Source organism: Salmo trutta, chromosome 3 (assembly GCF_901001165.1).
Source record: "Salmo trutta chromosome 3, fSalTru1.1, whole genome shotgun sequence".
Taxonomy (NCBI): Eukaryota; Metazoa; Chordata; class Actinopteri; order Salmoniformes; family Salmonidae; genus Salmo; species Salmo trutta.
This window is the reverse complement of record NC_042959.1, coordinates 9,528,102-9,553,428: the sequence shown is the minus strand read 5'-3', so window position 1 is coordinate 9,553,428 and position 25,327 is coordinate 9,528,102. Positions and strand designations below refer to the sequence as shown.

Sequence of the window (25,327 nt, the reverse complement as noted above, 5' to 3'; positions counted from 1 at the left end):
CACACTACCTACCCACACAGCCTACCCTCACTGTATCTGTGAGCTGTTGGCTAGAGAACACGTGCCCAGACCAGAGTAGGCACATTTGCTGTTTAACACAACAGTTTTTGTCACAGAACTATCGGCAGGGTTGAAAATGCGATGGAATTACATTGAACTTTAGATTTTGTATTCGGTACATGAAAACTTAAGTGAAAAGTACATTTGGTGTGAACCACGTCATCACGCGCTCTTTTCTCCTCCACAAGTCCATTTGGTGGAAAAATTCTCATATTTTCTTTATGCAGATTTTAGAATTTTCGCATTGAAAATCCGGCGCCGATTGGATGGAAACCTAGCTAGTCATACAGAATATTGATCCCAATGCAACACTGTGAGAGGAGGGCAAATAGAACTCTGGCCATTATGGACACATGGGATGCGTCCCAAATAATACACTATTCCCTTTCCCTACATAGTGCACTACTTTTGACAATTACTGCACTATATAGGGAATAGGGTGCCAAATGGAAAGCCAGGTGGTATTTTCCTCTGGCAGGTCATCATAGTGCAGAAAGGGAAGGACCTCTGAAGCCCTCAATGGAGAAGATAAATCAAATCAAATCAAATCAAATGTATTTATATAGCCCTTCGTATATCAGCTGAAATCTCAAAGTGCTGTACAGAAACTCAGCCTAAAACCCCAAACAGCAAGCAATGCATGTGAAAGAAGCACGATGGCTAGGAAAAACTCCCTAGGAAAAACTCCCTAGAAAGGCCAAAAACCTAGGAATATAACAGGACCATTTGGTGTATTGGTGGCAGAATAATTAACATTGCACAGATTCACATCATAACACACAGAAATACTGCAAGAGATAAATGCTATCCATAAACTGCAAATAAATCTCTCTTTCTTTCTCCTTCACTAGGATGTGATCTCGTCCCTGCAGGACCGCCTGTCCCTGCGTTATATCGAGCACTTTGCCCTGGTGCTGGAGTCAGGTGGGCTGGACCAGAACCAGAGACTACACCTGCTGCAGGAGAACCAGCCGCTCTCACATGTAAGGGATCCGACAGTTACTGTATTCCTCCTGATTACCGTGTTACAGTCATTCTAAGATCAGTGTGGGTGTAATATAGCCTGGTTAATTAAACCAGACTGAATGCTGTGCTCAATGGTGAGTCCGGCTCAACCAGGCTAGATTGAATGGTATCACCACATTAAAATTAGAATCACCGCCAAGGAAAACGCCCATCCGACCATGGCAGTTTGACCGGTACTCATGTTTACACTCATAGAAATAAAATACTATAGAATATATATATATTACATTACACTCTATATGGCATGGTATCACCTTCCATTGACTAGCTATGTTTGTCTACTATGTTGGGAGGGAGGCTGTTATGATATAGATGTTATTCATGCCGTCTCCCTCTCTCTCCTCAGGTGGTGCACAGGACGTATTTCCAGGGGATGAAGTGTCTCTTCCGCATCTGTTTCTTCCCCAAGGACCCAGCAGACCTGCTCAGGAGGGACCCTGCAGCCTTTGAGTACCTCTACATACAGGTGGGGATATAGCCTTCAGGTACCTCTACAGCTAGGGATATAGCCTTCAGGTACCTCTACAGCTAGGGATATAGCCTTCAGGTACCTCTACAGCTAGGGATACAGCCTTCAGGTACCTCTACAGCTAGGGATACAGCCTTCAGGTACCTCTACAGCTAGGGATATAGCCTTCAGATACCTCTACAGCTAGGGATATAGCCTTCAGATACCTCTACAGCTAGGGATACAGCCTTCAGATACCTCTACAGCTAGGGATATAGCCTTCAGGTACCTCTACAGCTAGGGATATAGCCTTCAGGTACCTCTACAGCTAGGGATATAGCCTTCAGATACCTCTACAGCTAGGGATATAGCCTTCAGGTACCTCTACAGCTAGGGATACAGCCTTCAGGTACCTCTACAGCTAGGGATATAGCCTTCAGGTACATCTACAGCTAGGGATATAGCCTTCAGATACCTCTACAGCTAGGGATATAGCCTTCAGATACCTCTACAGGTGGCGATACCATGGATACAAACCTCATGGTTCTGTTTGGATCATCAAGGGGTTCTTTCTGCAGCGGAGCCCCTCAGCCCACTGAGCCAACAAAAGGATTAGAACTTCTGGCACAAATGAGTAGTTCCAGATGTATGTCCTTCTCCATCTCATTCTAGAATGTTGTTATAGTAACTCTTCCACGCTAGAGATTCTGACATACCAAGATGGTATATAGACATACCAAACCAGTTTCACATTACGTCCAACACAAATAAATGAAGTAACCAGTGCATCTTCAATATCTCTCTGTCTCACTCCTTTGCATAAAATTGCTGGAAGAGGTTCCTGACAAGGACATCCATCTCTGTTATAGCTGTGCCTAAAAGTGTATAACCAGAATAACATGACATTACCCCCTCCCCACCACAGAGTCGCAATGACGTCATCAAAGAGCGCTTCGGCATGGACTGGAAGTCTGACGTCACACTGCGGCTGGCGGCGCTTCATATCTACATCACAGTGTCGTCGGCCAGACCCAATCAGAAGATCTCGCTCAAGAATGTGGAGTAAGTGTGTGTGTGTGTGTGTGTGTGTGTGTGTGTGTGTGTGTGTGTGTGTGTGTGTGTGTGTGTGTGTGTGTGTGTGTGTCTTATGACAAAATGGATCCCTCAGCTGCATGACTCATCCCTCAGACACCTCAAAGACCGAAATGCGTGTCTCCGTATTCCATTATGTTTCATAGAAAATGTCTTAGCTCTAATGTGCAGAAGTGTGGTATCCAGCTGAGCTTCTAAAAGTATATCAAAATGATCCATAATTAATCCATCTAATATTAAAAACAGAAACCCCTCAAACCATGACTTCAAGTTACTCTGACACCAAGAAATTACAATTTCCTCTGGCCACACATTTAGTCATATCCTCAACTTACCAGATAACTAGATCACTTTGACTGACAGACATTACCAGCTATCTAGATCCCTCTGACAGACAGACATTACCAGCTATCTAGATCCCTCTGACTGACAGACATTACCAGCTATCTAGATCCCTCTGACTGACAGACATTACCAGCTACCTAGATCACTCTGACAGACAGACATTACCAGCTACCTAGATCACTCTGACAGACAGACATTACCAGCTATCTAGATCACTCTGACAGACAGACATTACCAGCTACCTAGATCACTCTGACAGACAGACATTACCAGCTACCTAGATCACTCTGACAGACAGACATTACCAGCTACCTAGATCACTCTGACAGACATTACCAGCTACCTAGATCACTCTGACAGACATTACCAGCTACCTAGATCCCTCTGACAGACATTACCAGCTATCTAGATCACTCTGACAGACAGACATTACCAGCTATCTAGATCCCTCTGACTGACAGACATTACCAGCTATCTAGATCCCTCTGACTGACAGACATTACCAGCTACCTAGATCACTCTGACAGACAGACATTACCAGCTACCTAGATCACTCTGACAGACAGACATTACCAGCTACCTAGATCACTCTGACAGACATTACCAGCTACCTAGATCCCTCTGACAGACATTACCAGCTACCTAGATCACTATGACTGACATTACCGGATAACTAGAACACACTGACAGACATTACCAGCTATCTAGATCACTCTGACTGACAGACAGTACCAGCTACCTAGATCACTCTGACAGACAGACATTACCAGCTACCTAGATCACTATGACTGACATTCCTGGATAACTAGATCACTTTGACTGACAGACATTACCAGCTATCTAGATCCCTCTGACTGACAGACATTACCAGCTACCTAGATCACTCTGACAGACAGACATTACCAGCTACCTAGATCACTCTGACAGACAGACATTACCAGCTACCTAGATCACTCTGACAGACATTACCAGCTACCTAGATCACTCTGACAGACATTACCAGCTACCTAGATCCCTCTGACAGACATTACCAGCTACCTAGATCACTATGACTGACATTACCGGATAACTAGAACACACTGACAGACATTACCAGCTATCTAGATCACTCTGACTGACAGACAGTACCAGCTACCTAGATCACTATGACTGACATTCCTGGATAACTAGATCACTTTGACTGACAGACATTACCAGCTATCTAGATCACTCTGACAGACAGACATTACCAGCTACCTAGATCACTCTGACAGACATTACCAGCTACCTAGATCACTCTGACAGACAGACATTACCAGCTACCTAGATCACTCTGACAGACATTACCAGCTACCTAGATCACTATGACTGACAGACATTACCAGCTATCTAGATCACTCTGACAGACAGACATTACCAGCTACCTAGATCACTATGACTGACAGACATTACCAGCTATCTAGATCACTCTGACAGACAGACATTACCAGCTACCTAGATCACTCTGACAGACATTACCAGCTACCTAGATCACTCTGACAGACATTACCAGCTACCTAGATCCCTCTGACAGACATTACCAGCTACCTAGATCACTATGACTGACATTACCGGATAACTAGAACACACTGACAGACATTACCAGCTATCTAGATCACTCTGACTGACAGACAGTACCAGCTACCTAGATCACTCTGACAGACAGACATTACCAGCTACCTAGATCACTATGACTGACATTCCTGGATAACTAGATCACTTTGACTGACAGACATTACCAGCTATCTAGATCCCTCTGACTGACAGACATTACCAGCTACCTAGATCACTCTGACAGACAGACATTACCAGCTACCTAGATCACTCTGACAGACAGACATTACCAGCTACCTAGATCACTCTGACAGACATTACCAGCTACCTAGATCACTCTGACAGACATTACCAGCTACCTAGATCCCTCTGACAGACATTACCAGCTACCTAGATCACTATGACTGACATTACCGGATAACTAGAACACACTGACAGACATTACCAGCTATCTAGATCACTCTGACTGACAGACAGTACCAGCTACCTAGATCACTATGACTGACATTCCTGGATAACTAGATCACTTTGACTGACAGACATTACCAGCTATCTAGATCACTCTGACAGACAGACATTACCAGCTACCTAGATCACTCTGACAGACATTACCAGCTACCTAGATCACTCTGACAGACAGACATTACCAGCTACCTAGATCACTCTGACAGACATTACCAGCTACCTAGATCACTATGACTGACAGACATTACCAGCTATCTAGATCACTCTGACAGACAGACATTACCAGCTACCTAGATCACTATGACTGACAGACATTACCAGCTATCTAGATCACTCTGACAGACAGACATTACCAGCTACCTAGATCACTCTGACAGACAGACATTACCAGCTACCTAGATCACTCTGACAGACATTACCAGCTACCTAGATCACTCTGACAGACAGACATTACCAGCTACCTAGATCACTCTGACAGACAGACATTACCAGCTACCTAGATCACTCTGACAGACAGACATTACCAGCTACCTAGATCACTCTGACAGACATTACCAGCTACCTAGATCACTCTGACAGACATTACCAGCTACCTAGATCACTATGACTGACATTACCGGATAACTAGAACACACTGACAGACATTACCAGCTATCTAGATCACTCTGACTGACAGACAGTACCAGCTATCTAGATCACTCTGACAGACATTACCAGCTACCTAGATCACTCAGACAGACAGACATTACCAGCTACCTAGATCACTCTGACAGACATTCCCAGCTACCTAGATCACTCTGACAGACAGACATTACCAGCTACCTAGATCACTCTGACAGACATTACCAGCTACCTAGATCACTATGACAGACAGACATTACCAGCTACCTAGATCACTCTGACAGACAGACATTACCAGCTACCTAGATCACTATGACTGACAGACATTACCAGCTACCTAGATCACTATGACTGACAGACATTACCAGCTATCTAGATCACTCTGACAGACAGACATTACCAGCTACCTAGATCCCTCTGACAGACAGACATTGCCAGCTACCTAGATCACTCTGACAGACAGACATTACCAGCTACCTAGATCACTCTGACAGACATTACCAGCTACCTAGATCACTCTGACTGACAGACAGTACCAGCTACCTAGATCACTATGACTGACATTACCGGATAACTAGATCACTCTGACAGACAGACATTACCAGCTACCTAGATCCCTCCCAGAAATTTTCCATAGGCACAAAAAGCTTATTTCTCTCAAATGTTGTGCACTAACTTGTTTACAGCCATGTTACTGAGCATTTCTCCTTTGCCGAGATAATCCATCCACCTGACAGGTGTGGCATATCAAGAAGCTGATTAAACAGCATGATCATTTCACAGGTGCACATTTCTCTACCATAAGCCGCCTCCAAAAGTCGTTTTAGAGAATTTGGCAGTACGTTCAACCGGCCTCACAACCGCAGTCCACGTGTAACCACGCCAGCGCAGGACTTCCACATCCAGCTTCTTCACCTGTGGGATTGTCTGAGACCAGCCACCTGGACAGCTGATGAAACTGTGGGATCGTCTGAGACCAGCCACCCGGACAGCTGATGAAACTGTGGGATCGTCTGAGACCAGCCACACGGACAGTTGATGAAACTGTGGGATCGTCTGAGACCAGCCACCTGGACAGCTGATGAAACTGTGGGATCGTCTGAGACCAGCCACACGGACAGCTGATGAAACTGTGGGATCGTCTGAGACCAGCCACCTGGACAGCTGATGAAACTGTGGGATCGTCTGAGACCAGCCACACGGACAGCTGATGAAACTGTGGGATCGTCTGAGACCAGCCACACGGACAGCTGATGAAACTGTGGGATCGTCTGAGACCAGACAGCTGATGAAACTGTGGGATCGTCTGAGACCAGACAGCTGATGAAACTGTGGGATCGTCTGAGACCAGACAGCTGATGAACTGTGGGATCGTCTGTGGCCAGCCACCCGGACAGCTGATGAAATTGTGGGTTTGCACAACCGAAGAATTTCTGCACACACTTTTAGAAACCGTCTGAGGGAAGCTTATCTGAATGCTCGTCATCCTCACCAGGGTCTAGACCTGACTGCAGTTTGGCATCGTAACCAACTTCAGTGGGTAAAGGCTCACGTTCGATGGCCACTGGCATACTGGAGAAGTGTGCTCTTCACAGATGAATCCCAGTTTTAACTGTGCTGGTCAGATGGCAGACAGCGTGTATGGCGTTGTGTGGCCGAGCGGTTTGGTGATGTCAACGCTGTGAACAGAGTGCGCCATGGTGGCGGTGGGGTTATGGCATGGGCAAGCATAAGCTACGGACAATGAACCCAATTGTATTTTATGGATGGCAATTTTAATGCACAGAGATACTGTGACGAGATCCTGAGGCCCATTGTCGTGCCGGTCATCCACCACCATCACCTGATGTTTCAGCATATTAATGCACGGCCCCATGTCGCAAGGATCTGTACACAATTCCTGGAAACTGAAAATGTCCCAGTTCTTCCATGACCTGCTTACTCACCAGACTTAACAACCATTGAGCATGTTTGGGATGCTCTGGATCGAGGTGTACAACAGTGTGTTCCAGTTCCCGCCAATATCCAGCAACTTTGCACAACCATTGAAGAAGAGTAGGACAACATCCCACAGGCCACAATCAACAGCCTGATCAACTCTATGTGAAGGAGATGTGTTGCGCTGCATGAGGCAGGTGGTGGTCACACCAGATACTGACTGGTTTTATGATCCAGGCCACTACCTTTTTTTGCATCTGTGACAAACAGATGCATATCTGTATTCCCAGTTATTTGAAATCCATAGATTAGGGCCTAATGAATGAATTTAAATTGACTGATTTCCTTATATGAACTGTAACTTAGTCAAATATTTGAAATTGTTGCATGTGTTTATATTTTTGTTGAGTGTAGATAATTCTGATAACTAATTCACTATGACAGACTAATTTAGCAGATACTCTTATCCAGAGCGACTTACAATCAGTGCGTTCAACAAAAACATAATATGCAAGTGAATACAATGAAATAACAGTCGTTGCAAGTCAAGTCATTCAGTCACACAGACAGAGTAGAGCCAGTGATCTCCCTCCTGGCTGAGTCTTGACTCTGAGGGTAGCCTTGTCAACCCTGTCAGTGTGACAGAGAATAGGAGCAGTCGTTGGGTTTGCGTCCCAACTGGCACCTTATTCCCTATGTTGTGCACTACTTTTGACCAGGGCCCACAGGGCTATAAAGGAATAGGGTGCCATTTGGGACATAGCCCACAAGTCTTCCCTGGGTGTCTCTCCCTGAGATATAGACATGGTCCCACAGCTGTCAGCATCTGACTGATTATACCATCTCTCTCTCTCTTTCTCTCACTTTCTTCCTCTCTCCCCTTGCTCTCTACTCTCCCCCCTCCTCTCTATTCCCACCTCTCTTTCTCTCCCTCCCCAGGAAGGAGTGGGGCCTGGAACCCTTCCTACCCCTCACTCTACTTCCCACCATCAAGGAGAAGAATGTGTGTAAGACCTTGTCACAGCTGCTCAAAACCTATCAGCATCCGCCTCCCTCCGGCAATAAGGTGATCTGCCCTCTCTGTCACACAATGACCTTCCTTTCAGTAAATATTCTCTACATACAGCATAGCTATAACACTAAGTTATTCAGATTCATTGTATAGCCTACCTTTCATCTGAGGGCTTGCACTCTCCTTTAAGCAGTTTATCTTTGGATTTGACTGGCTGTGGAGTTCCATACATATTTAAACAGTGTGCTTGTGCCCCAATACATGGCTAAACAGTGACCCCAAGAGGACATGTATAGTATTGCAGAGTAAAATCCAATGGTCATCCTTGGGTGAATCTCAGTAGTAGAAGCTAGCAACAGGGCGACCATATCCGTTTTGTCATCCTTGGGTGAATCTCAACCATATGAAGTGGCTTCTCCTCCTCGTCTCCTCTCCTTCATCTCCACTGATCTGAAATCACAAGATAAGTGAAAGCAATATGAAGGATGCAAGCTAGGTTTTTAATTTCACCTGTCCAGTTCTTTAACGTTAGTGCAGATCGAGGAGACGAGTAGAGGAAGCCACTAGGAACTATTGAGACTGGGCCCTTGAGTGTTGTGTTGTGTCTACTGACAGGTCCCTCCTCTCCAGGGAAAGCTGCAGTACATGCGTGTGCTCAACGATCTTCCGCCCTTCGGAGGCTTGCTGTTCCACACCGTCGGACTAGTAATGGCAACATTTATTTATTTATTGAACCTTTTAATTAACTAGGCAAGTCAGTTATGAACAAATTCTTATTTACAATGACGACCTAACATTTCCTTATGAACATCCCACATCATATACGAGTCCCACTCTTTTATGATGCATTTCTCTTTTGGCAACGTACAGCTCATGTTTATGTTTTCCTGTAGCTTTGTAGCATCCAATCTGATATAACAAGTATAATCAACTCCAAACTGTTACTACATACGTGTGTATGTATAATACATACAATCAACCCACTTCATTGGCCACTTTTAAAGAATGCATGTTTCTGAGGTAAGTTCTATAAATGTTATTGAATGAATTAAGAGCTGTTGATTGATTGATTGATTGATTTACTGACTGATTGATCAACAGGATGAGAAGCAGTCGGCCACTACGCTGCTGGTGGGTCCACGGCACGGCATCGGTCATGTGATTGACCTGAAGAACAACCTTACCACGGTTCTGACAGAGTTCAGTCGCGTTGCTAAGATACAGCTGCACCGGGAGAACCAGGGTGTTGCCCGCGTAGAGGTGGCAATACATGAGGCCAAGGTATATGACAGATTGACACATGTACAACTATAGATCTAGAAGGACATTATGAGGCTCAGGGTGGAACTCAATAGAATGAGATTTGCTTGTTTTGCCAGAAATCCTTGCATCATACTAGTAGGCTATGCTACCTAGCATAGATTTTCGCTGCACAGAAGAATTCCTTTCAAATTAAATTAAATGAAATCAAACCTGCAACATAAACCAAGTTGAAGTACCAATATGGCCATTATATTAAATATACAGTCAAATGCTTTGTTGAAGTCTCTTAACTTCTCTCCATCCCTGCTCCAACCTCTCCAACCTCTGTGTATGAATGTGTGTGTGTGTGTGTGTGTGTGTGTGTGTATGAATGTGTGTGTGTGTGTGTTTCGGAGGGGCTGGAATAAAGCCAATATATCTACATTATTGGATAAAGCAGAAGACACATTTCTGTTGGACCTTGTGTACAATTGACAATAAAGGAATCTTAATCTAAGCCTTAATGATCCACCCCTGCAGCCTCTGGTCCTGTTGATGGAGTGGCCTGATGCCAGTAACTTCGCCTGTCTCATCTCTGGCTACTACAAGCTGTTTGTGGATCCCAAACGAACCATCTACTACCGGACACCTGGTCAGTCTTATATGATCAAGGCAGGTATGTTAGTAGGCACCTCCTTGATTTATTAGGACTTGCAATGAAACTGCATATTCACCATATCTGTTGATGTTTAAGAAAGGTATACTACATGACCAAAAGTATGTGGACACCTGCTCGTCGAACATCTCATTCCATGGGCATTAATATGAAGTTGGTCCCCCCCTTTGCTGCTATAACAGCCTCCACTCTTCTGGGAAGGCTTTCAAGTAGATGTTGGAACATTGCTGTGGGGACTTGCTTCCATTCAGCGTCAAGAGCATTAGTGAGGACATTGTCATGCTGAAACAGGAAAGGGCCTTTCCCACACTGTTGCCTCAAAGTGGGAAGCACATAATCGTCTAGAATGTCATTGTATGCTGTATCTTTAAGATTTCCCTTAATTGCCTAGCCCGAACCATGACAAACAGCCCCAGACCATTATTCCTCCTCCACCAAACTTTACAGTTGGCACTATGCATTGGGGCAGGTAGCGTTCTCCTGGCACTGCCAAACACAGATTAGTTGGTTGGACCGCCAGAAAACATGTTTCCACTGCTCCAGAGTCCAATGGTGGTGAGCTTTACACCACTCCAGCCGATGCTTGGCATTGCTTCAGCATTCGGCGGTCCCGTTCTGTGAGCTTGAGTGGCCTACCTTTTCGCGGCTGAACTGTTGTTGCTCCTAGATGTTTCCACTTCACAATAACAGCACTTACAGTTGACTGGTTCAGCTCTAGAGGGTAAAAATGAGAAAAACTGACTTGTTAGAAAGGTGACATCCTATGACGGTGCCACATTGAAAGTCACTGAGCTCTTCAGTAACGCCATTCTACTGCCAATGTTTGTCTATGGAGATTGCATGGCGGTGTGCTCGATGTTATACACCTGTCAGCAACGGGTGTGGCTAAAATTGCTGAATCCACTAATTTTAAGGGGTGTCCACATACTTTGTTTTTTAAGTCTAGTGTTTCGGGAAGGGTTATAGAGATTCCATTATTATTAGCTTAGATACAAATGAAAGTATTTTTCATTTACGGTTAAAATAATTTCCATACCGTTTGCTTTGGCTACATTTTGTAACAATAAAACTCAGCATTCAAAGCCTCATTGACTGCATATCAGTTTACATCTCAAGGATTCCATTTACAGGTTTTTGTGTGTGTCTGCAAGTGTGAGGCATTGCATGTAAACCATTATACTGCAACCAACTCTGCTCATTCCAACTGGACTGAGACCTGCTTCTCCATAATGCATCAGTGCATCCGGACCTAAACCATATCAACAGCTACCAATCACCTCTGCTGTCGCTCCTCCCATCTACATCCTGAGATCTCATCTTCATTGGACTATTCTCTCCCTTTTCCATGCATAGGGTAACATTTCATGGGCTTTGCCTTGCTTTTATCTCTGTAATCAAGTATACATGTAATATTCAAACATGCACAGCTCTGTTTCCATCTGCTGTGGTGGTGTGCCTGCATGAGAGGATGGCCGCTACGTCCCATAACATCCCACCAGACTTACCTCAAACCTCCAACTCCAGTCTCCAGCATCCATCACTGAAAAAAATCCACCAGCCTTCTCCTCTCTTTTCCCATAAGGACACACTCCATCCTCCCATGCGATTCCTCACCTCTCAGCCTCTCAATTGCTCTGACAATTCTGTCCTCAGATTATAGAGGTTCCCACCACGCCCACCCACGCTCTGGCGTCACAGCGGCGTCCAGTGGAGACCGACGAGGGGATGAGAGGGAAAGACCCCATACGAGGGACCCAGGGTCCCAGTCTCAGAAGACAGCGACCGCCCCACTGCCCGCAGAGTCTCAACACCTGGGTCTATGCCACGTTCATCTCCGGGAGCCACAACAGCTGCAGGAGCTCCAAATGCAGGCAGAACCTGAGCTCGACATCAATGAGAACTTAATTTCCCAAGAGGCACCAGAGCGGCCCAGTGCCAAGTCTGACCCAATGCTCCAGAGCACAGAGACGATCGTCGGGAGGCCAGAGAGCCCCGTCCAGGAGAGCTCAGTGGTCTTCAGGAGCAGAGCCCAAACCATGGGGCAGTCCCAGCGAGCTACACGGTTCTTCTGTGACTCCTGCAAGGCCAGGTTGAGGGCAGAGGGAGTGGCTGTGGTCTTGAACAGTGAAAGCAGCGGCAACTCGTCGAAGCACTGCTCCAGCGCCTGTGCCTCCCGTGATGGTGGTGCAGTAGACCTCATGGCCCTGCCTCCCCCGGGGAACGAAGAGGAAGAAGAGGTGGAGGATGTAGGAAGAAAGCTGCAGCCTCCTCCGCCAGCCATTGCTGCCCCTCCACCTGGCTTCAGGGACAACAGCTCAGATGAAGACGACGCCAAGAGAGGACGGAAGTCTCAACCAAACCCAAACTCCATCCCCAGTCCAAGCACTGCAACTGGGGCTGCTGTCGGCAAGAGCTCTGCCAAGGCTTCTGCCAAGGAAGTGGTACCAGCTCCAGGGGATGTCCCGGTGACGTTGATAGACAACGTGGCCACCAGGACAGTACGGGACCATGCCCAGGAGCTGGATGATGCTCTGGTGTCCACTCTGCAGGCACTGGAGGCCCTAGCTGCATCAGAGGATTTCCCCCATCACCCCCAACAGCCAGCTCAAACCACAGGTCAACATGCTGAGTCATGCTACAAGGGCTATTTTTAGTGCTAATTGTTCATTTTAGGGCTCAGTGACTACTAAGGGCACACTGAGTGCACAAAATATTAGGAACACAATCCTAATATTGAGTTGCACCCCCCTTTGCCCTCAGAACAGCATCAGTTTGTTGAGGAATGAACTCTACAAGGTGTAGAAAGCGTTCCACAGTGATGCTGGCCCATGTTGACTCCAATGCTTCCCAACGTTGTGTCAAGTTGGCTAGATGTCCTTTGGGTGATGGACCATTCTTGATACACACGGGAAACGGTTGAGCATGAAAATTCCAGCAGCTTTGCAGTTCTTGACACACTCAAACCAGTGCACCTGGCACCTACTACCATACCCTGTTCAAAGACACTTGAATCTTTTGTTCACCCTCTGAATGATGCACATACACTATCCATGTCTATCCATGTGTGTAGGCCGTCATTGTAAATAACAATTTGTTCTTAACTGGCTTGCCTAGTTAAATAAAGGTTAAATAAAAAATATATACAAAAATATCTCAATTGTCTCCTCCCCTTCAACTACAATGATTTGAGTGGATTTAACAAGTGACATTATAAAGGGATCATAGTTTTCACCTGGTCAGTCTATGTCATGGAAAGAGCAGGTGTTCCTAATGTTTTGTACACTTCAGTGTAGATGAAGGGGAGGAGACAGTTTAAAGAAGGATTTTTATGCCTTGAGACAATTGAGGCATGGAATCTGTATGTGTGTTATTTAGAGGGTGAATGGGCAAGACAAAATATTGAAGTGCCTTTGAACAGGGTATGGTAATAGGTGCAAAGCGCACCTTTTTGTCAATGTTGCTGGGTTTTTCACGCTCAACAGTTTCCTGTGTGAACAACTGTGGGAAGCATTGGAGTCAACATCCCTGTGGAACACTTTCAAACACCTTGTAGAGTCCATGCCCCGATGAATTGAGGCTGGCTTGATAGCATAATTCAAGTTCAAAAAGACTACGTTTTGATGTGTTGTTTTACAGCATACTGCTTGACTCTGAACAAAGTCTCTTGTGTTGTATATTTTGATAGCGAGAGAAACACAAGAGTTCACTCAGTCTTGATTAAAATTCAGTTTGATGCAAAACAAGGTTTTACTCACAGGCGGTTAGCAGAGCTTTAAAAGAAACATCAAGGGATTTTGATGAGTCAGTACCTAGAAACAGTATAATTGATGCGCCATCTTTGCACAATCAATGACTGCTTTCCACCTGTCTGTGATATTTCATGACTTCCTCGTGACCCTGATAGTGTCTTGTGTTTCCTTCTTTCCGTAGGGTTGATCGTGTTGGCGGCCATTACGCCTGAATCATCGTTGGACTCAGGGCACGAGACCAACTCCTCGGAGCTGACAGACGTCTCAGAGATGGTGTCGGCCATGAAACAGCACCAGAACCAGGCCTACCTGCTGGCCCACCATATCAACAAGGAGCGTATCTTCAGTCGCAGGGACTTCCCCTTGGCCATACCAGGCTGCACCACCCAGACTATAGAGGGTGGTGCGTTCTCCATGGGTCAGATCCGTGGCAGCTGCCCCTCGAAGCCAGTGACCCTCATTAAGACTGTTCCCCTAAAGCTCAGCCCTGCTAAGGAGACTGCCAGTCCAGGTCTCAGCTCAGTGAAGCAGGGGAGTAACGTTACCCAAGACCCATCGCAGAGTGAACCGAGAGAAGGCAAGAAGGCAAAACCAGAGCCTACCAAAGCGTGCACCCAAGACCGCCCTGCAAATTCACCTGAGGAGCTGAAAGTGTCCGATCCAGGGCAGGCACCCAAGGTCAGCAAGGATCAAAGGTCACCCTGTTCTGCTATTGGAAAAGTAAGCCCGAATCTCTCTGCAGGGATCAAGGGGAAGAAGTCTGCGCCTCTGAGCCCAGACCCTACCAACAAAGCCTTACCTATTCTCTTGGCTGTAGACAGAACTGCCTCCGCCAAGATTTGCCCCACAAACATGTGCCAAGATGCCGAGACTGCCTCTAGCGAGACCATCAAGCCTTCAAGCTCTAATGACCTCCTGCCAGTTGATGACCTGTTCTGCACGTGCCCTGTGAGAGAACCCGGGCCACAGCTAAGACCGAAGGATCCACAATCCCAGAAGGTGGTGGTGTTCCACTCCTCTTCCCCAGCAGACGATGAGCGTATTCGGGCCAAAGGCCTCCAACTGGCCAGCAGCAAAGAGATCGCAGCGAAAGCAGCAGGAGGAGCAGGAGCAGACCTCATTTTGGCCAAGCCCAGCCCCCAGGTCCCAACAAAGTACTCCCAGTCCCCACACATACATGTGAAACCTGAGAGGAAGGAAGCAGCAGAGGCCAAGGCAGAGAGGTCCCAGGGTAAAGCTCAAGCTGAGCCACAGAAATGCCCTGCGAAGACATTGCCTCTCCTGGGAGACCCCACACACCCTACCTGCTCTGTGGACAAGGTCTCCACTTTTCCATCTGCCGACAGCAAGAAGCAGGGTGGTGGTAAAGGGAAGGCCCAGCGTAGCGCCCCCTTCCTCAGTATCAAGAACCTCCTGTCAGCCACGTTCCCAGCTCGGATTCGGCGGGAGACTGACGAGCGCAGAGCCCAGCTCCAGAAGGTCCGGCAGTACGAGTTAGAGTTCCTGGAAGAACTTCTGAAGCCCAAGTCATCCGGGGGCGAGTACCTACCCCAGGGGTCCTCGCCAGTCCCCTCAGGCACCCCCTGTGCTTGTCAGCTCCGTACAAGTCCTGTGCTAAAAGCCCCTGGCATCTCCCGAGAGCAACGCCGCAGCTGCGACTGCAAGAGAATGTGCAGAGGCATCCGACTGCCCGATACACCGGTCGGCTCAACTGCAGAGCCACAGCAGCATAGAGGCAGAGAGAGATCCCTCTCCAAGACCCCTCCAGTGACCTCCAAAACCCCTCACTCCCAGGGAGGTCCGAGGAGACCTCAGACCTTAGAGATCAAGACCACCCGAATCCGCTCGACCAGCCTGGAGTCACGGGAACCCAGGGGGGAGCAGGCTTCCTGCTTGCCCACTTGCACCTCTCGCACACCAGACTGCATGGGTGCCCCACAGTACAAGAAGCTCCAGAGGCGGTATAGCATCGGGGAGGTGGACAACGCTGAGGGCACACCACTGTACGCCGAGGTCAAACCCAAAGCCAAGAGCCTGGAGAAGGAGATGGAGCGAGTGAGGGCCACAGGACTGAGGCTTCCAACGCCCGTGGAGCCTGTTCACAATCAAACTCAAACTCACACGGCTGCTGCAGCGGCGAAGGGGAAGAAAGGAGTGTTCTTCGTCCAGGGAGAAGAGCTGCTGCGGGAGAGCAGAGAGGGGGCGCCGACAGAGATGCTGCTGGGGCTGCCTAGCGAGGACAGTGACGACAGGGAGAAGTGCTGCTCGTTCTGTTTCTGCTACAGGAAGTGTGAGGCGGCGGACGAGAGCAGTGAGAAAGAAGAGCTTTCCTACTCCATCCCCCTCCAGGTCCTGCCTGGGATGCAGCTGGACTCTCAGACCTTGCCCGTCGTCAGCAAAACCCTCCAGGTTCTCCACGCTGAGGGATGCAGCGGGGAGGAGGAAGAAATAGAGGAAGAGGAAGAAGAAGAGGAGCCGCAGACACAGGAGATCGACCTCCGGGCCTGCGGGACTCTGGAGGGTAGCCTGGCGAGGGTCCAGTCCCTGCAAGGGAAGACGTTCAGCCTGCCGGACGGTTTCCTCAACGCCCAGCTGGATGCTAATGAGCTGCTAGCCATCCTGCGACAGTGCGCTAACGTTCCCCAGGTGGATAACGAATCTCGACTCCAGCCGTCCCGGATCGCCGAGTATAAGCAGGAGCTGGCGGTGCGCTTCAAGGAGTTCAGGGCGGCATGCAGACGGGTGGCGAGCGTCGAGAAGAGCCCCACGCGCATGCTGAGCGTTGTTACGGCCAGCTTCCTGGTCCTCTGCGAACTGACTCAGACCTTCATCAAGCTGGTTAGAGGGGTGCGTTCAGAGGCCCAAAGGCTGCAGCTGCTGCGGAAGGTTGAAGAGGTTGCTATCAATTACACTTTGTTGTTGCGTGCAGCCGAGGATGCTATGGGCCACTCCAGTAGTCTGCCTAACAAGAGTGTGAGTCCCCAAGTTACTACAACCACCACTAACATGGGCTCCCTCTCTCGCCCAATGAAAACCCTGCCCACCCAGTAAAGACAAAGCTGGGGGAAGTTAGTGAATAATGATTTATGACAGTTGGGAGTGTGGGTGGCTGGGTCTACACTCTCAACGTCCATTAGTTATTTATTGTTTACAGGACATGCAATGATCCATCCATCGCAATGCAACTGCTCCATTATGCGTTTACAGGGGCTGTGGCAGTTGAAGCCTAGAGTGGCCCTGTAGTGTTCTAGCATAAAAGACAAACGCTTGTGCACCGCTGTACAAAAGGTGCATGCACCTACACCTCTGAAACGCTGGGTGAAAAACAGGGCTAACCACTCCTCCATGTCAACTCTCACATTACAGAGGTCCTTCTCATTATTTTCTATGTATATTTGAGTTGTATGTTTTTAGCAAAGTATACCATTTTGTGGAGAATAAATATAATGAAAATAATATATAAAATTAATTTGAGTATAACAAATATAAAGAGTAATACACCTACAATAAATCTTTAGACATTTTAATGTGCTCTGGGCAAAAATACCACAGAGAATATGTCAAAGTAGTGAATTCTGTGAATTAGGTAGTCCAAAGCCTGGGTTAGTAGTTGATGTGTTTGTTTGTTACATTTCTAACTGTTGTCACAGAATGAGTTCTGTTGGTCATCCGGAAAATATCATGACCTGCACCTCAACAATATCACATACATCACATTCACAATGTTGGAAATTGTACCTCTGCGAGATTGTAAAATCCACACATTTTGAATTGGGTTGCTATAAAACAGGCATGGGGCCAATTTACTCACCTGTAGAATAACACCACAGGTTGGGGCAGATGTAGCAGAAACGCTAACTCACTAGCGGCTAACCAATCGGCTGGGTAGGATCAATGTTCTTCATGAAGAAAGGCAGCCCCGCTCTGCAGTATAAATTGTAGTAAACCTCACATTGCTGTCTTGGTTTGAGACACACACACACACAGTACACACACTCTCACACGCACTCACACACAACGATCACAATTCACACGAAACCGGCACCTCACCTCTTGTAAACGAGATGAGGTAAATGGGAGATTCACATTAGAAAACTTAGCCTTAGACTTTTGCACAACCTTCAGCATTTGCTCCTGCTCACACATGATCTAAGTTCATGTTTTGTTTACATTCAGCCTACTGAACATTGAGCTAGAAAACAAACTTCACATCATACACCTTCAGTTTTATAAACTATTTCATCTTGCAAGAGATTCAAGTTGCTATATTCTTCTCTAAAATCATTTTACAGGATTTTGTGTCACAAATAATTCAATGGGTTTATACTTTTTGCTCTCTATGTGCTGTTGTCCATTGTGCAATACAGGAAATGTTGGGAAATCACACACACACACAAAGTAGTTTTCTATGTATTTTAATAAAACTGACACCTATGTTTTCTGTCTGAAAATGGCTTTCTGTCTCATCCTACTGTCAAACCACGGAGATCAAAGCAGCCTATTGCTAACCTCAACAGAACCTGAAACTATTCAGACTGACATTAGGGTACTATTCATACCATGTGTTTTCTTTCACTGCACTACTGTCTTGCATGTTTCCCCAATTCTACATTTCTTCTTGAAGATACAAGAAGTAGAAACGGTCAAGTTACCAATGGTGGTCGCAGATTCAGTGTTACTACTAGTTTTATTGAAGTGAGAAAGAAAGAATATACATCCACAAAAATATGAGGAGGCTACTTACGGTAGTAATGTTTGCAATGGAAATTCTTTATGCGTAGTTGTATTATTCTACACTTGAGATGTAAATATTGTAAAACGGTTGGAATATTTGTGAGCCTGGAAAACACTTTTAAATTATCCCACTAACTGACAATGTGAAGATTGGTTCCAAATTCTTCACTGTTTTGTAAAAAAAAATAGAAAACATGTCTGTACCGTATAATTTATAGTAGTTATGTTCCATAGAAAACTAATAGCAAAAACGTATATTTTAAGAGTATATAATGAGTATAAAGCATGGGACATGTTTATTTTTATAAAAACTAAATATTTACAGTATCAAACGGCATTCTCTCATCATGACCGCCTGGAAATGTTTTCAAACATTTTGTTTTTGACATAATGGTAATATACAAATATTTTGTGTGGTTGTCATTGTTGAGTTGCATTGTTGCCAAACTGTGAATATGTCTCTGTTCCATAACATAATGGATCTATGTTCCATAACATAATGGATCTATGTTCCATAACATAATGGATCTATGTTCCATAACATAATGGACCTACGTTCCATAACATAATGGACCTATGTTCCATAACATAATGGACCTACGTTCCATAACATAATGGATCTATGTTCCATAACATAATGGACCTATGTTCCATAACGTAATGGACCTATGTTCCATAACGTAATGGATCTATGTTCCATAACATAATGGATCTATGTTCCATAACATAATGGATCTATGTTCCATAACATAATGGACCTATGTTCCGTAACATAATGGACCTATGTTCCATAACATAATGGACCTCTGTTCCATAACATAATGGACCTCTGTTCCATAACATAATGGATCTATGTTCCATAACATAATGGATCTATGTTCCATAACATAATGGACCTATGTTCCATAACGTAATGGACCTATGTTCCATAACATAATGGACCTCTGTTCCATAACGTAATGGACCTCTGTTCCATAACGTAATGGACCTCTGTTCCATAACATAATGGATCTATGTTCCATAACGTAATGGACCTATGTTCCATAACGTAATGGATCTATGTTCCATAACATAATGGACCTATGTTCCATAACGTAATGGATCTATGTTCCATAACATAATGGACCTCTGTTCCATAACGTAATGGACCTCTGTTCCATAACATAATGGATCTATGTTCCATAACGTAATGGACCTATGTTCCATAACGTAATGGATCTATGTTCCATAACATAATGGACCTATGTTCCATAACGTAATGGACCTCTGTTCCATAACATAATGGACCTATGTTCCATAACGTAATGGACCTCTGTTCCATAACATAATGGACCTCTGTTCCATAACATAATGGACCTCTGTTCCATAACATAATGGACCTCTGTTCCATAACATAATGGACCTCTGTTCCATAACATAATGGACCTCTGTTCCATAACATAATGGACCTCTGTTCCATAACATAATGGACCTATGTTCCATAACGTAATGGACCTCTGTTCCATAACATAATGGACCTCTGTTCCATAACATAATGGACCTCTGTTCCATAACATAATGGACCTCTGTTCCATAACATAATGGACCTCTGTTCCATAACGTAATGGACCTCTGTTCCATAACATAATGGACCTCTGTTCCATAACATAATGGACCTCTGTTCCATAACGTAATGGACCTCTGTTCCATGGCCTATTCCATTGTGTTTGTTTGCACTTATTTATTTACTTTTATTTATTTGTCAATAATCTTGTCTTCACTGTGTTCTTCTGTCTGTACAACGTTTCTCATGTTTTAAGAGCAATAAAAGTATAATCCTCGGTTTAGAAATGTACATTTACATTTGGTGTAGATTGAATGTTTGTTTGTTACATTCAAGTTAATTGTGCCTCATCTGACATTCACTTCAAAATGAATATAAATAGACCTCCTTGAGATGTCCTTCTCCTTACTGAGCATTGGACAGAAGTAGCCTGTCCTTCTCCTTACTGAGCATTGGACAGAAGTAGCCTATCCTTCTCCTTACTGAGCATTGGACAGAAGTAGCCTATCCTTCTCCTTACTGAGTATTGGACAGAAGTAGCCTGTCCTTCTCCTTACTGAGCATTGGACAGAAGTAGCCTGTCCTTCTCCTTACTGAGCATTGGACAGAAGTAGCCTATCCTTCTCCTTACTGAGCATTGGACAGAAGTAGCCTATCCTTCTCCTTACTGAGTATTGGACAGAAGTAGCCTGTCCTTCTCCTTACTGAGCATTGGACAGAAGTAGCCTATCCTTCTCCTTACTGAGCATTGGACAGAAGTAGCCTGTCCTTCTCCTTACTGAGCATTGGACAGAAGTAGCCTATCCTTCTCCTTACTGAGCATTGGACAGAAGTAGCCTATCCTTCTCCTTACTGAGCATTGGACAGAAGTAGCCTATCCTTCTCCTTACTGAGCATTGGACAGAAGTAGCCTATCCTTCTACAAATCCACGTTGTCCTCCTCCAAACTTCTGGCCTAGATTACTGCGGCCTCTATTGTCGGTCAGCAATCAGAGAAAATGTTGATTAGTCACTAAGCATATCACTTCAAAACCTTGAAGGCTATTTTATGTCAACACAAACTTCACTTCACAGTATTTTTCAGTGACAACACGTTTCTGGCGGCCTTCTTACACACAAGTGTTCAGTGGGATGCTAGATAGCTACTTAGCGCAGGTGGGCCCTCTGCTGCTGTAACATGTAGATATGGCCGTTTGGGAAAACTAAACCTATAAATGTGCATCAATTTAACCTTTAGTTTTTAACCGTATTGCAAGCGTTGCGTGTTAATGTTCAGACCGAGTGTCGGGGCCTCTAACAAAACTCCCCCATAAAGAAGACGCCTTCATCCAACGACTCTTATGTGTATAATGTAACTCGGTCATGATCAAGGGATAGCTACACTAGTCGCATTCGCATATCACGTTACAATATGTAGCTAGCATAACATGCAACCTACCAACCTATGCAGGGTAGTTGTAAACCTAAATTGAAGTTGTAGTTATAAACATATTAACGTATCAACAGCACATTCATTACCTTTAATCAATAGATTATCATGTAAGGATGAAGATGAAAGTGGATGGACCACTACGTAAATGAAATGACGTTTACTTCATTTTGGTCATTTAGCAAACGTTCTTATCCATGGCAACTTTTCCAGTTTTGTTCATTAGTATACTGTACTGATGGGTTGTTCGCGAACGAACGTCTCTTTTTGAAAGCCTCTTTTCGGTGAATGTCGGGAACCGAACCACATATGTAAAAGAGACGTTCATTTGGCTCCCTGATTTGCATACTGTTACTGTTATTGCTTTTTGAGCGCCGTACATCTGCAGACACAACAACATTATCTGAAGATGGGAATCCTCAGTGCCGGAACTATATAGTGAGGAGAGACTCATTCTGGTCCACGCTCCTTTTTTCAGTGCATTCATTTATAAATGTTTTCAGGTCTAATAATTTGGTCAGGTTAAAGTATATTTGAACTCACATATCACTATCTGACATGCAGGTAGGCAACGTTTTAGGCTTTAAATTAGAGATGGACAATTTGTTGATGTGTTTTCAATTTCTAAGCCTTATTGAACAAAGAGCCGTTTGGGAGCCAAATGAATAGCTATTTTAGGTGGACTGAGTCAAATGATCCGGGTCACAGAAAATACTCGGACTGCCGATCACCAGCATTCTGGTTTGTCACAGGGCTTGTGCATTCAACTAAGTATACTGATACAAAATATAAACGCAACATGCAACAATTTCAATGACATTACTGAGTTACAGTTCATATAAGGACATCAGTCAATTGAAATAAATTCATTAGGCCTTAATCTATGGATTTCACATGACTGGGCATAGGCCCACCACTTGGGAGCCAGGCCCAGCCAATCAAAATTAGTTTTTCCCCACAAAAGGGCTTTATTACAGACAGAAATACTCCCCAGTTTCATCAGCTGTCCAGGTGGCTGGTCTCAGACGATCCTGCAGGTGAAGAAGCTGTATGTGGAGGTCCTGGGCTGGTGTGGTTACACGTGGTCTGCGGTTGTGAAGCCAGTTTGACGTACTGCCAAATTCTCAAAAATGACATTGGAGGCAGCTTATGGTAGAGAAATAAACATATTTTCTGGCAACAGCTCTGGTGGACATTCCTGCAGTAAGCATGCCAATTGCACACTCCCTCAAAACTTGAGACATCTGTGGCGTTGTGTTGTGTGACAAAACTGCAAAAAAATTTGGCCCCAGCTCAATGTAACAGGGTTGGTTATGTTTCCACTTGCCTCTAAAGCAATGTGTACTTAATGTTCAAGCATTCGTATTGGTTGGTTCAACTGATGACAATAAGGTGTGTTGTGATTGGCCCCGCTTGCAGATAGGGGGAGATCGCGAACGTCAGGTCTTCCCAGTATGAAAATGTGATGCAAGGGCTTTTGCCATCGACAGCCATCAGTATCATTAAGCCCTGCACAACTACCGTGCTGTTTCTCATTTAACAACAGGAATAAATGATGCTCAACTGGGACCACTGGCTGATGTGATTTATTAGGAGAAAACACAACGCAAGGAGAGTACGATATACATCTGTTACACTGGTGCCGTGACTCGTCTTCTTGTCTTCGCCGGACGTCACGTGGAGGGATCCGAGACCCGGCTTCAAGAAGTACTGTGGTTGCTGATGCACGCCAGAGGCCTAGGTTTCGCTTTCTGCACAAGTGGAATTCTCAGGGAGCTCCTGGTAGCATGAGTGAGTGGGGGAAATATACTGTACTGGTTATTACTTGTGTGGTGATGCTATGATTATTTAGTGATGTAATTGTGCTGTTATGCTAGTAACCTTCCGAAGCCAATTAACGTGAGGGCAACGCCATTTTCTACCACACGGTGGCGACAACTATTTATGATGGCGTTTCTTGTTACTTTTCTGTGTTGATTCTTGGTCTTGTTAGACATCTACTACTGAACGTTTGTTTTGGGTGGATTATGTTCATTTCGACTTGATAGAATTGTTCATATTGATTGTGATTTTTTATTTTTTTTGTCTAAATATTTACATTAAAAAAAATATATATATATATTTTAATTTTATTTAAAAAAATGGAAGGTTTTGGGAGAGGTAGGGGAGTTTTCATGTTTAACCCTTCACCGCCAGTGGGTAGGGGGGCAGCTATTTCTCCAGTTGCTTCCACACCTCTGGCCAGGCCAACTGCACAGGCAAGTGTGCGCTTTCCACATGATTTAGAGCTACCTCAACTCAGTGCATTCGAGCCAGTTTCACCTAGTCCTAGGAAGGAGGATGTTTCTATGGATTTCCTGGCAGACATTGTTAAGCAGATAGGTCACTCCATAGGTGAAAATATTGCCTCCTGTTTGGAATTAAAGGCTATAGGAGATGGGGTAGGACAGAAGGTCGATTATGTTGGTGGTACCATGGCTGGGGCCAGCTCTAGTCTAAATGTAGTGGTGAAAAATGATGTCAGGGAACCAGTGTGTTTCAGGGGGGATGGTTCAGAGAAATGCACAGTGCATGAGTGGGAGGAGACCATGTTAGCGTACATGCAGAGGAAGGGCTATGATGGGCAGGAGAGGTCAGATGAAGTTTTGGGTAAACTGTCAGGGCGGGCACGTGACGTGGTAAGAGTAAGCCTACGCAGTAACCCAGTTGACTTAAGCCAGGGCCCTAGACCAGTTTTTGACATTCTGAAGCGTCACTTTAGCGACACAGTCAACTCCGACATGCCCCTAGCTGATGTTTATTCTACGTTGCCAATGGAAGGGGAGACTCCATTTGACTACTGGATCAGACTGAACAGGGCCATAGAGGTGGCAGAGGACTGTTTGAAGAGGCAGAACAAGGAGCTAGACAATCCATCACGTGTTCTGACTGTCATGTTCATCAAGCACTGTCCGAACCCAGAGCTGTCATTGATATTCATGTGCAAACCATTGCATGAGTGGACGGTTGCGGAGGTCCATGGCAGGCTGGAGGAGTACCAGTGGAAGTGCAAGGCTCCACGTCCCTTGCGGCTGGCCCCACTGGTCACCACACTGACGCAGGAAGTAAGTAGGCCAGTGTCAGCTGTTGCAAACTATCCGGACCCCTTGCAGCAGCCCACAACTGGCTCATCCGTGGCATTGGATCGGGTGATTGGCATGCTTGAACGGGTCTTGGAGCAGAGGCCACAGCAACCTGTAGGCGGCTATGATAACCGTTTCCAGGGGAGGCCCAGGAGAAGGGAGAACCTGTCTTTGCGATGCAAATTGTGTGGTGATGCGAATCACAGCACAATGGATCATTGTTATTCTAACCACCTATGCTTCCTCTGTTATG

At 45.5% G+C, this 25,327-nt stretch overlaps 1 protein-coding gene across 3 annotated transcripts in view; it reads left to right on the top strand.

The window, feature by feature from the left end:
* The window catches only part of LOC115167849 (FERM and PDZ domain-containing protein 3-like), a 136,420-nt gene extending 115,606 nt beyond the window's left edge, over positions 1-20,814 (top strand). For 2 of the 3 annotated variants that reach the window (XM_029722535.1, XM_029722543.1), the window contains exons 8-16: positions 912-1,043; positions 1,433-1,552; positions 2,460-2,596; positions 8,507-8,633; positions 9,195-9,284; positions 9,681-9,860; positions 10,362-10,497; positions 12,151-13,113; positions 14,428-20,814. In XM_029722535.1, the coding sequence (XP_029578395.1) occupies positions 912-1,043; positions 1,433-1,552; positions 2,460-2,596; positions 8,507-8,633; positions 9,195-9,284; positions 9,681-9,860; positions 10,362-10,497; positions 12,151-13,113; positions 14,428-17,297 (4,755 nt within the window). In that variant the 3' untranslated portion in view covers positions 17,298-20,814. The remainder of the gene's footprint in view (positions 1-911; positions 1,044-1,432; positions 1,553-2,459; positions 2,597-8,506; positions 8,634-9,194; positions 9,285-9,680; positions 9,861-10,361; positions 10,498-12,150; positions 13,114-14,427) is intronic. The other variant, XM_029722552.1, reaches the window with a different exon arrangement.
* Positions 20,815-25,327: the final 4,513 nt, after the last annotated feature.